Genomic DNA, 13,353 nt, shown 5'->3' on the forward strand with positions numbered 1-13,353 from the left:
AGGCTTTTTTTTGGATATGGAACGAAGAGCAAATGTTTACTCGGGATTGATGAAGGTGAGGAGCGTCTCTGGAATGACCACTCACCATTCAGGCTCTGTTCCTTTTCTAAAGTGTGTGCTGAAATTTGAAGTAAAATCTCCACTCTTCTCTGCCTATTGCCCAAAGTAAATGTGCAGAAGGTGGGTGATTCTGTATGCTGGGGAGGTGAGAAGGTCATCAAGGCCAAGTAGGCTCCCATATTTCAGTATCAAAGACATCTGAAAGCCTACCTGACATTTCCATTTGAGACAACAGCCCTTGATTGGGGACCAGACACCAGCACAGGTGTCTGTTCTTTTAGTCAGTGCATATCCAGCTTGTGTAGAGCAATTTATTTTCACAATTCAGTTGACTTAAAGATACCATGAGTTGGGATTGTGTAGGTTGTCTTAGGATGAGTTCCACCATGAAATTTGTAGCGCAATTATTAAGATACTACAAAGTGATTTCTATTGATGTGATAAGAGCAGCTCATCTGCTTTAGGAGGGACTGGAATAAAGAGAACACTTTTTTCTTTTGAGATTAGACTTTCCCTTATGGCATTTCTCAGTCTTTGCAGTCCTCCTTTTTCTTTGCCTGCCTGAGGGAAGAAGCTGTTTTATGCTTGATCATTTAGAACTAGCATATTTGGAGAAAAGTGCGCCTGACACCTTGGCTTCACCACAGCCAGATGTTCCTTTGTATTTTCGTGTGTCATATAAAGGAATTGTGGAGATGCCTGCTGTGTTTTCAGAATCCACCACGGTATGCCAGGGCCATCCATCTTGTTCCTGGGGATTAACATCACCCTAGTACACCACAGAAGCACTCTCAGTCCTAGCCATGGTAGTGATTTAGTACAATGTGACATTAGAAACATGACAAAGCAACTTCTTCCAAAAGGAAAGAGAAATTAGGACAATAGCTGAAAGTACTTTTAAAACACGCAGCACAAGAGATTGGGGGAGAGAATGTCTGCTCTTGGAGAGCATGACGGATTTGAAGATGCTTTTGCTCAGGCATATAAAAATATTCCAGAGGTATTGTCTTTATGGATTATCAAAAAGTCAAGCCACAATTCCTTCCACTGTTGTATTTCCTCCTTATTTTTTATTTGTTTTTAGTCATATGTGGGGCCATATTTGAATGGTTTTTCTTTCTTGACAGCAAAGGTGTTCAAGAAATGAACAACAGATATGTACAGAAAGCACTCAGATTTAGGAGAGTAAACAAGTCCAACTATATCCTGGCTAAACTGCTTGTTGCCTGATGTCACAAATCTTCTGTACCAACCTGCTGCTGGTTTGTTAAGGGGTCTAGGTGCGCCAGTTATACCTGAGCAGAATTCTTATATTGTTACCATCATAAACACACGGAAAACAATTCCCTCTCTCACTTATGTTTGAAGACAATGGTAGCTGTTAAATAAAGTTAATGGTTTTTGCCCACCAGCATATATCATGTAAGAATTCTCAGGAATGGAGTAAAGGAGAAAAGTCAGTGAAGTGACCTGTCAGCAATGTCACTGCTGCCAGATAATAACTCTTAATAACTGCTGTTAGCTAGTCAGAAAATAGAACAGCATCTTCAATCTCTGTTTCACATTTCTTTGGTTTAGCATTTGCAAAGTTCTTATTTTGAAGAAATGCAGAGGCTTGGGATAAAAAAAGATGAGCTATTACAGGAGGACTTGGCATTTGTTTTACCAACAGTTGTGTGTGACTCACTGTTGTGTGGTGTTCTGTGTGCTTTTGCATAAGTGTGATTCCAATAATGAATACATTGAGAACTTGGGCTAATTTATTAGCTAGCAATTTGTTTCTGTGTTAAATTTACTTGTTATTAAAGCACAAATCAGCTCTAAGTCAGGAAAGCCATTAATAGGTGTAAATAGGAAAGATCCTGTGGGAATAACTGAGGATCTGCAGTACCTGTAAAAGATGCAGATAAACCCACTAAAATCTTCTCTTTAGGAGTGCTTATGGCATAACTCAGCAGTGCCATCCTTGCCATGAGCAAGTCTAGCTCTGAAAGTGCTGATTCCTCTGGCCTGCCATGCACACCTTTTTTTTTTTCCTCAGAAAAACAAAGAGGAAACAATCCTGTCACTCAAAAAAAAAAAAAAAAAAAGATAAACCTATGCACTGAACCCAAATGCAAGAAAAAAGAGGGGAGTTGTGAGATCTGCTCTCAAGTAAACTGCTTTATTTGAGGCTTTTCTAGTGATCAGAAGGAAATCTTGGGTCACTCTATTACCTCACCTCTTTCTTTACTACCTGCAACTTTGCCTATAACAACTGGCATATATTTTATGTAAATTTGCCATTTTCCTTTAGAAATTAAAGAAAATCAGGATTAATATGAGAAAAAATGAGACATTTTCAGGGACACATTTAAAAATCAAACTGAACTTTAGAAGAGCACATGTACAAGGAAGGCAGCAGCTGAACTTTAGTCCCAGAAACGATGGTTACACATTTTCAGTGGGTAGCAGTGTAGCATTAGTGTAGCATCTAGACTCCAGCCAGTTTATACAGGGTCATAAGCTTGTACTATTGATCTGATGAACTGTGGTACCTTATTTCATGAAATAACTTGTGTGTAATTCACACCTGTAAGCAGGCAGCTGCACAACAAGGGATTTGCTCTGGAGTAAAATTTCCACCAGTGAAGCTGTACTTACATAAATGAGAAAGGGAATTTGTATTGCACTATGTTGATGTCTTTTAGTAGGAACAGGGAAAATCTTTTATCTTTTTATCTTTTCTGAATAGCTGTCATTACATGTTTGAGGTAAAATTTAATTAACAGTATTTTCTGCAATCCTGTCTTGCCTGAAAGTCTAATGGATTGAGTTTTGTTGGAAACCACTTCTTCGTTGAGACAAACATGAAAGTAGCATGTGATTAACCGAAACAAAAGTAACAATGTAAATATTTTGTGATGGCAGATAAGAAAAATTACCAAGCGAAACAAAATTAACTAACTTTAAAACAAAAATAAAAATCTGAGTTTTAATTCCAGAGCTTTGCAAAATTTTGTGTCTGAGAGAAAGTGCTTTTCATGCCAGCAGCAGCAAACTCAAAACACATATGGTATTAAACATTTGATATTAAATCTGGGAAGATTACCTCATAGTCATAAAAATACTTTTATATACTTTATAAAAGGTGAAGTCTAATAGTCAGTATGACTGCTCAATACATAAGATATGTATTCGTGTATTAGCTGTGAACCACATGCACATTTGATTTTGAAAAGAAGAACTCAAAGTTATTTTGAACGTCAAAAATTGAAATATTACCCAGAACATGTATTTGTAAAAACTGTATCTTTAATAGTATAAAATGATCAGTCTAATTATCAACATTCTTAAGGTATTGTAAGTAAGCTGTAGGGGTGCAGCTTGTTTAGACTCAATATATTATACTTCACTGCATATGATACCTATTTGGCAATGTTCCAGTGTATGTTTTCAGGAGAAAATATTCTGAGTTCCAGTTTATATGTTGGCACACTGACCTGGATTTCTGCTAGCCATGCATCATAACTGGCAGCTGCTGCATGACTGTATATAGCAGTCTCAATGGGTTTGAGAGATGGATATCAGGAATTAGCAGGGGATCAATCTGAAAGGTTGTGGTTTTAAAGATGTAACTAATCACAGAATAAAAAAGGGTTGCTCGGACAGTATATTTTTAAAAAGAGGTTATGTATGTCATGTGCAATAGATCAAGTTTAACTTTTTTATCATATAAGTGATTTTCTTAATACTATTCTCTGGAATGGTTTCCCTCTTTTAAGTCTATTTGGATCAGTTGAGATGAATTCTCTCTCTATTCTGAGCTGGCAGTGACTGAAGGCACAGAACTTCAGGAAACCTGCAAAGGTTTTGCTCTCTGGATGTTCTGTCTGAGAAAAAGACGAAGAACCTTTATCATGGCACAAGTGTTTTAACTTTGTTTTCAGTTCAGCAGATTGAAAAATGCAGGAATCTTTCTGCTGTGAATGAATTAGATCCCATTTGTGGGAACAGATGGATCCCCATATTTTAATCTGTTATGTTTAATCTCATGCTTGTGAGATTTACAAGGTACCTCAGAGCTCTAGAGGAAAGCAAGATCTTATTTTCCAAATTATCTACATAGAATGGATAAAGTTTGAGGTGTCTTAGTATACGATGCTACAAAGGTTTCTAAGACTTTTGGTTGGTTTGCTTATAAATTCTATATTTTAATAAGCATTTTCCTATGCATGTTCCATTTTCTCTTTATTTCACTAATTCAAATGCAGTTGAATTTTAGGGATGATATGTGGTGACTAAAGATTTTTCTCAGTCTTACAGACATTTATTCATTTCAGGTTATTTCCTCACAGGTAAACTGTAAACCATTACAAACAGCACTAAATTGCAGTCCCTTTCAAACAAGAAATATGCCAGGAGAACCAGTAAAAGGTGTTATCTGTGATTTTCACCAGTCAGAGGGAGATTAAAACTAGCCCCATGGGGTAGTGACAATAGTACATTCTGTAAAACCTGCTTACAAAGCTCAGAAATCACTTAGGAAGTCAACAATTTTACATTTGAAGTAATGCAGAAACACTCTTTGTCACTAGAGCACCTGATCTGGTGGACTAGGCTCTAAAATCAGCCAGACTGGGGGTTGTTCTGGAAAGCACAATGTAGATTGGAATGTATATTTAGATAAACTGCTGCAAATTTGTGCTGGCAAACAACATATATCATCAATGAGGATTTAGTGCCTGGTTAAACCTGCAGGCTGACACTTGAGACATACTGAGGGAGGTTCTTATGGGGATGTTGGATTGAAAGGTGACTGTTCTGTCTGCCAGACAAACCCAACACACGGCGGAAATGTAGAGCCTGAATTGTTTTAAAACAAAAAAGCATTCTTCCCTCGGTGTTGAAGAGGAGAGTTAGAGTTATGTACTTTCAAACTAAGTCTATAACAGAGTTAGGAATTACTTGAAGGGAAAAAAGCCCTGGTTTTCAGTCCTGAATAAGTTGCCTGAGGTTCATCAGAGCAAGCTGTTTGTTACAGGTGTCTGCCATTAGAATAATTTTCAGCAGCAGAATTCCATTTGCTCAGTGTTCATATTGCTGTCTTAAAGGCATCTAACTCCCCTTGCTGCCACATGAGTTTCAGTGGGGATAGCTGGTCATTTTGTGGTTTAACAATGGTATTTCTAAGTTTCTCCTTTCATGCGTCCCTCAATCTTTTATTCCTTGGTGTACTTCTGAAAGGATGATTCTGGATTCATGGACTTCAGGTGGATCATGTTGCCTTTTATCTCACTGTGCTGTGTCCACCACTAGCATGGTCTGTGGCCAGCCTCCCTGAATATTGAACAATTATATGAACAAATTGCATATCAATTATGTGAATAATTGTGCCAGTGCTAGATGAGTTTCTAGATGGGGATTCTGTGATTTAATCCTCCTCTCTGCAATAGATGCATGTCTCCTGAACACGTCAGCTGGCACGTGGAAAGCTTGCCCAAGTACTTCTAAGTAATCATCCATACAAATTTGAAGTCTACATTTACATTTGAAAAAATACAGTCCTGAAATGCTGTAGTATTTTGCATGCTATCAGTGTTTGTTTTCTTCTGCGTTTATTTCAAAGGCTATATTTTTTTTATGTATCTGTCATTCAGCACAAAAAGACCAGAAGATCAAGTGGATCAAATGTTCTGCTGGTTCTTTTTGTATCTAATATTTATTTCTCCTCACCAGGTGATTTGTATATTGGAGGAGTGGCCAAAGAAATGTTTAAATCCTTGCCCAAGCTGGTGCATGCAAAGGAGGGCTTCCAAGGCTGCCTTGCATCAGTTGACTTGAACGGACGGCTCCCTGATCTCATCTCAGATGCTCTCTTCTGCAATGGGCAAATAGAAAGAGGATGTGAAGGTATTAAATATGCTGATTTTGTTGTTTTTTGGGTTTTTTATACATACATATATATATCATAGTGAAAGTACTGTGCCAATCCTGCAGGGCTTTTTTGATGTTTGCACTCCATATATCAAGAGACTATATTTTACCTGCTTCTAATTGATCTTGCTTCACCCCTTCTTACATAAAGGCTGTGTTTTTTAGTATTATGGAGACAGGCATATGCCTGCCCTAAAGCACAGAGATTAATCTGAGAATATGAGTTAACTTCAGAATGTTAAATGTGGGTTCCTTACTTCCCAGTAGCAAAGATTTTTTAGTTTTGTTTACTACTGATGTATTTTAATTAATGATAACAACAGTAACAATTAGCTTCAGTGAAGTTCTTTATATCTTCATAACACTCAGGCATTATTTAATGCTGAGACATTAGCTAAGTAATTCCAATTTTAAAGCAGACATTTTGAGTTGGTTAATTCAAGGCTAATTTATGAAAATTTTTAATACCAATCTTCTATCTTCTGTATTTTTGCTCACCCCTTAAATTAGTATTGATATGAACCTTTCTATCTGAAATCAGTAACAGACAAATATGTTTTATCTCAAAATATTATGTCCATATTGACTCATCTGGTATATCATGAAATTTAAGTGAGGACAGAATTAGAAGAAATGTATTTCTAATTCAGGAATGTCAATCTCTAGCTATTTTTCCAGCTGTCATTTGATCCCACATTATTTTTACGATGGTTTATGGAATAATTTGAATACATTTTCTGTCCCTGCATATCTAATTTATTCACATAATTCTGGATTTTGTGTTTATGTTCAATTTTATATGTTCTCCCTTCTCTCAAGTGCCATTCTTCTCTGGACAGAAAAATGTGTAAATGACATTATAAAATTTATTTTGAGTTGGAATCTTAATGATTTTGATATCAAGTTTGTTAAGTATGCAAATTGACATTGTAAAAATCCAAGGAGAGCTGGGGGGTTCCTCAAGTTTTAGGAGATAAAGCTTCCTGGTGGATAAAGTCTGTGTCCTCTTTTGTTGTGCCTGAAGTGCATTTGGATAAGTAGAACATTTTTGTTCTTTACCTGCTACTTTAAGTTAGAAATATAAGTTCTATTGTTGTTATATAGAAACAGACACTAAAGCTACAGAAAAATAGAAGATGGGAATTTTGCATGTCTTTCAGGAGTGCAAAAATATGTATTAGTTTGGCACTGAGTTTAGAAAATTAGATTCTGCTTTCAGAATGGTTTTAGCAATTCCATCCCTGCACCATCCCTCCAGAGAGTCAAAGTATGTCTTAATTCCATTATGCATTTCATAGCTTCTTTTGAAATTATGTAATTTCCAAAATGAATTTTCTGTACTTCAAAGAAATATTGCCACAGGGCTGGTGTGTGAGTTTACCTTTTAAGCCACTGGCACAACTCAGCTATAGGTGGATTTAGTAAAGTTACCCACAATTTAATAAAGGCCATAAAGCTATTGTCCTTTTTGGTGGAGAGTGAGTTTTTCCAGCACCAAAATCACCTGACACAAGAAACTGGTCAAACCAGATGTGCTGCCTGGCTCCCAGAGAGCTTCCTCCTCAAAAGTCTTCTGCCTGCAAAAGGAAATATTTAACAGCATGGAATGAAATATGCCCTTCCAACCTTTCTGCTTAACCTTGCAAGTTCTCTCTTCCATCTCACTTGTTTACTTCAAGTCCTCATGTCTGACCCATCTGTCAGTCTTTTGTTTGCAGACCATTGATTCAGATTTCCAAAAGAGCATTCTGCCACCTAAAAGATGATTTAGGTCACTTGTGAATTCAGGGGCCCTCCTAGAAAACCCTTGCATGCCTCAAGCTGCTCCTGCCTCTGCTGCTGTGTCCAGCCAGGACTTCTCCATCCTTACAGAGCTGAGAGTTCTCCATCCTTACAGAGCTGAGAGTTCTGCACCAATCTCACCCTGCCATGGGATGTGTAAGCCCTGGAAGTCCCCTGAGACATCAAGTCCAAAGAGCTCAGGACACAGCAGCAGAAGTAATTTCAGAAGTGTCAGTTACCACCCCTCTCAATCCCAAAGACAGATGGTATATGCCCAGTGTTAAGACATCAGATTCTGCAAAATCTGTCCTGAGAAGTGAGGCACTTGGATTTGTTGTTTTTCAGATTTATGGGATTGAATTCCCCAACCTTCAGATACACATCAGGGAAAAAAAAAACAACAACAACTTTTTTTCTTTCTTCTGTCAAACTGTCAAACTCCATAATGTACTTCTAATTAATTTTATCTGTTAGATTTTGTACTTAAAATATTTATTTTTCTCAATAATTTGATGGTCATAAGTGCATCATTAAACATTTTGCGCAAGGTCACTCATGGGATTGCTGTGGCGTGTTGGAAGGTTTGCCTTTTGAAGCTTCAACCACAGGCAGAGAGATATCTCTATCATTGAACATGAAACATAATTTACACTTGGCAGAATCCACCTTCTTGACAAATTTTCAATGACTAGAACAGATAGAAGCTAACAGCTAGAAAGATAAATATGCTAACTAGCTCTTTGAATTGTTAATGGCAAACCCCAAAGCCAGGCTGTGTCAACACAGTTTTCCTCCAGTCAAATCAATTGTATTTCCTTTTCCCACTTAAAATATGATACAACCATAATTTTTATATAGTTATAAGAAAAATGCACAGTGTGTATACGTGCGTATAAAATGCAATTTGTGTATTATACGAACTACATGAAAAAAATCACAGTATTAACGTATATGAAGATTCTTGGTGGTGAGATAAGAAATTTGTTTTAATAATATATTGTAAAACATCTGTGTGTCAGTTTATAATGCTTATTGTGATATATATTGCATGCAAGCCCTCACAGAGGACAGATGTAAGGAGATCCCAAACTCAGTCAATTAAAACAGCTGCAGTGAAGACTGAATAAATTAGAATATTTTAAAAATTTAATATGAAAAAAGAAAAAGTGCTAGAGAAAGGGTGTGTTGCCGTATTTTTACTGACTACCTTAATACTTCAATAAATAAATATATATATATATATAGGAAAATATGAACTTGTTAGTGTAAATAGCATAATATTTACCACCATTATACAGTTTTCTTCAGTTCTTTGGGGAAAAATAATCATATTTTTGCTAAAAGAAATGCTTATATGCATCCTAGTCTTGATGGCAATTTTAGAATAATGACTCATATAGATAAGGCAAGAGGGCTAAGGATCAATTTGATAATAATAAAAAAAAACCCTCACTTTTTATTGTATCTATATTTTTTTCTAAATATGTATTTTCACATGCACTTCCTAATGTGCCTACAGGGTCCTGCAGTTTATGTACTTTCAAGTCCTTGTGACTTCTGCTCTACTTTTGCAAAGATGAGGAAATTCAACATTGCATAACTAAAGTGTAAATAAATCCATGAATATATAACATTTAAACACCTACAGATATTTTCACTTCAGCTTTGTAAAGTTTCCGAGTAGCAGAATCTGGTGAGAAAAAATTGTGTCTTGTCAGCTATGGGATTCTGTCATTATAATCCTCTGCTCAAGAAAGGGTGATGTAATGCCCAAATGTTTAAACTTCTAGGCTCAGAACTCCAAAGAAGGAGAAATCACTATCTAATGTCTGCCTGCTGCAGTCAGCTATAGATGAGGGTGGTATTATTTTTTTATCATCATCATTATTATTATTACTATTATAATTATTAATTTTATTATTAATAATAGTACTTTTGTTATTATTGTTAATTTTATTATCCTAAAGGGATAAAATAGAAGAAGTAATAATTTTGCCAAGACAGGGACGCAGTGTACCCTGCCCCTCCTCTCAGTGACTTTGATGACTGTTCAGGCCCTGCTTCAGAGATTGAGCTGTGCCTCATTTAAAGGAAGAGGCCATGGAGATGACTTAAATCATATTGATATGGATTTTTTAAAAATACCAGACAATCAAAAGAAAATCCCACACTGAGATATTTGAAGGTCTAATGGGAAAGAAGCGTTACAAGGATTTCTCTCTGGGGTGTGATTTTTAATTTATTTATGTGATCTTTGGACCAGCTTTGCCCCTTTATCATCAATGACTGGCTGTGGGAATTTCAGACAGATATTGATGTGCCTCCCCCAAAACAATGTGGGACAATTTTATGATCCCAGAACCAAATCTTTCCTTGTAGTGTGAAATGTGTGTGAGAGCTCATAGTAAACTGTGGTTCACATTCTGTATTTCAGTCTTCATTCACCAGCCACAGAGAGAGGCCTAGAAAAAGGCAGACCACAGAGGATGATGGTGCTAATTATTCTTGAATTCACTATATCTGAACATGACAAAGGGCTAGTCAGGATTCAACCATGCATTTACTCTGTTAATGCATTCATAGCTATCCAAGGAAGAAAAAAACTCCACACTTTTAATTTTCCTCCATTACATGTCATCAGCTCAATTAACCATTATATTTCTAGTAAAATACTGGCAAATTACTGCTTTCTTATTTTGGCTTGCCTGAAGATTTATGGCTATTAGCATTAATTTGTTTGCATTATATGGCATTTCTTTCTCTCTTTAACAGCAGCATGCACTTTATTCTGAATGGTTTTTTTTCTGTGTTTGCTGCCATTTCAATATTGCTTACTAACATTTACTATATTTTGCTTTTTTTTATTTTGCTGACAAAGTTGCATTGATGAAAGCTGATTTGCAAGGTAGATAGCCCTGTGTGTATTAAACAAGACTGAAACCCCCAATGCACGGTTGGATTTCTGCAATAAATGCTCTGTAGATTTCAGAACTAAAGTGTGCTATTTCATTGCTGATTTTGCCTTTCACACCTCTAAAAGAATGGGCTAAATGAACCTTCATTTTCCAGCATTGCTTGCATAAAGGCTTTCAGTCTTGAATATGTTTGTATAGTGATTGCTTTAGTGCTTTGATCATTCCTTTTCAAAATTTCTTTATATTTCAGTAGTCTATTTATGATTCTCTAGAAATAGAGTAGCTTTGTTTTTTCATGTGTATGTCGCATTTTGGCATGCCAGTTCATTAGTAGTCTGATTTTCTGCATTTCCCCTTTTAGAAGGAATCTGCATGGGATTCCCAAAGCATGTGGATCAGTTCTTGTCAACATTCCAGCCAAAGAATCCCAAACTGCTCTGAATTTCAGACCTCAATCATTTATAATAATTTGTGGGATTAAAATAATTGTAATAGTGTAGCTTCCTTTTATTATTTCTTAAGGCTTGTTTCATTTTTATATTTCATTATCCAGTCTTTCATATCCCAGAGTTTTGATTCCTGTGGCATCTGGCTTTGCTGTTTGAAATGTATTTACAGGAAGAAATAATGAAGTTTTTAGACAATGTTTAGCCAGTTAATGGTCTGACACGAGATTAACAAATAACTGACAACAAAGTTAACATTCCCACTGTACCTGGAATAATTCTGCTTCTGTTTTGTGCAATCTTATGTGTTTGACATAGTGATCTTACAACTAAAGCAAACCCCTCCCCCCTTTTAATGTTACATGCTGCTCCAAAACCAGTGAGTTTATGTGCGTTTGACTTGGTAACTCTTTGCTTATTTGATCTGAGATGTTGGCAGCTACTCAATGTGACCCACTGGGAAGTGCCTTTCCTTGGGAGACGAAGTGCAAGTCCTTTTCTGTGTGTTCTCACTAGGACCCAGCACAACGTGCCAAGAGGATTCCTGTGCAAACCAGGGCGTGTGCCTTCAGCAGTGGGATGGGTTCAGCTGTGACTGCAGCATGACCTCCTTTAGTGGACCATTGTGCAATGACCGTAAGTACATGGAAAAATGTCCCTCTGAAAACCTGAGACTACATTTGAAGCAAATGCCTAAAGCTTTATGTCGTTTTAATATTAGATATTTAACTGGACGGGTAGACCCTGTGAAAATCTGTAAGGCTTATGGTAAGAACAAAAAATATACTTTATAAATTTTGGACAATGTGCAGCATCAAACACGGGCAGAACTTGGTTTTGTTGCACTTGATTCCAAGTCTAACATACTGATGGTTACCTGTTTAAAGCAGCCCCTTTCCTGCATAAATATTTCAAATGGATTTCTCTTTTCCTGATTGAAAACACATTTTACATTTTGTTATCTTAATGTAGCACTATCACAAGGGCTATAATTACTGTGAAACAGTTGAGAAGGCTTATTATCTCCCTTTGTGGATTTCTTTAGGTGACACACTAAATATGCCAATAATAAAAGCATGCTGAGTATTTTAGTTCTTTTAGATTTCATCTGAATAACACGCAGCAACCATCTGGTCTTCCAGGAAAAGCTTAAATGTGTCAAAAAATAAGGGTCCTGATTCACCAGCTTCATAATGTAGTTTTATTCCAACCTAACCTTATTGATCTAAATAGATTTATGCAGGAGTGATGGTGGAATAATAATGGAGAGCTATAATGATGAAAGTAAGCTGCTGACTTTTGGTATTAATTTATCACATTTGTAACATCCAATTGCACATTTTTATACGCATAAGAAGATGGAATTTCTTTAAGGTATTTTTATTTCTACTTGTATACTTTTATCTGAAAAAAATGGCTGATAATAGAAAATGTTGTATAACTGCCTAGTCAAGTGTTCTGGATTTTTCTGTCGTGTTCTGGTTTTCCACTCTACAGCAAGGCATGCCATCTTGGACAAACCCAAAACCAGCAGAATATTTATAATCTGAAAAGCTTTTGGCTCAAATTGTGTTTATCACAGGGCTAGGAAATTAACTGTATGCAACAGCTAATAATTTATTCCCATGAAAGTTCCGTAGTTTGAAAATTAGGGAAAGGATGAAAGGCCTAATTCTGTTTCTCTGCAGTTGCTCTTGTGGTAGAAATGAAATGTGATATTGAAAAACTTTCAATGATTTGAGCAAAGGTTTGGGTTTACTTTATGTATATGAGTTTGCACTTCCCAGCAATGTACATGATTAGTCATATTGCTAAACATACATTTTTAAAGTTTCATCCCTCCTACCTACTACAAGAGAAAAATGTTTCTGTTTTGCTTTTAAATTGTTATTTCTGTTTTGTGATCTTTTGAGTTGTTTCAGAAGAAACTAAAACCTGTGAATAGAAAGTTGCAGATATAACATCTAACAAAGCAAAAATTCAGTTTATAACTTTTAGTAGTAAATGTTGTGTGGACCTGGAATATTCTATGAATTATTTCTTCAAGTGACAGGTAATGCATAAATGTGGCAAATTATGAGCTTATTTAAGAAAAATATTTACCTGTGAATGCTCATTTATATAGTAACATCATGGACTACATTGCACACAATTCAAATATTTCACAATACGTCCTGTCTGATGACGGTAAGGGAGTCCTTTTAGAAGCTCGTTGCTAAAAATACTTACTTTGT

General features: G+C 36.2%; 1 protein-coding gene across 32 annotated transcripts in view; it reads left to right on the top strand.

Moving 5' to 3' along the window:
- Positions 1–13,353, top strand: part of NRXN1 (neurexin 1) — a 675,546-nt gene that overhangs the window by 327,114 nt on the left and 335,079 nt on the right. For 19 of the 32 annotated variants that reach the window (XM_030946751.1, XM_030946764.1, XM_030946737.1 and 16 more), the window contains 2 exons: positions 5,779–5,952; positions 11,636–11,755. In XM_030946751.1, coding sequence (XP_030802611.1) covers positions 5,779–5,952; positions 11,636–11,755 — 294 coding nt within the window. Of the gene's footprint in view, positions 1–5,778; positions 5,953–10,636; positions 10,664–11,635; positions 11,756–13,353 lie in introns of all 32 variants that reach the window. The other 13 variants (XM_030946729.1, XM_030946748.1, XM_030946735.1 and 10 more) reach the window with 1 other exon arrangement.

The sequence above is a fragment of the Camarhynchus parvulus genome, chromosome 3 (genome assembly GCF_901933205.1).
Source record: "Camarhynchus parvulus chromosome 3, STF_HiC, whole genome shotgun sequence".
NCBI lineage: Eukaryota > Metazoa > Chordata > Aves > Passeriformes > Thraupidae > Camarhynchus > Camarhynchus parvulus.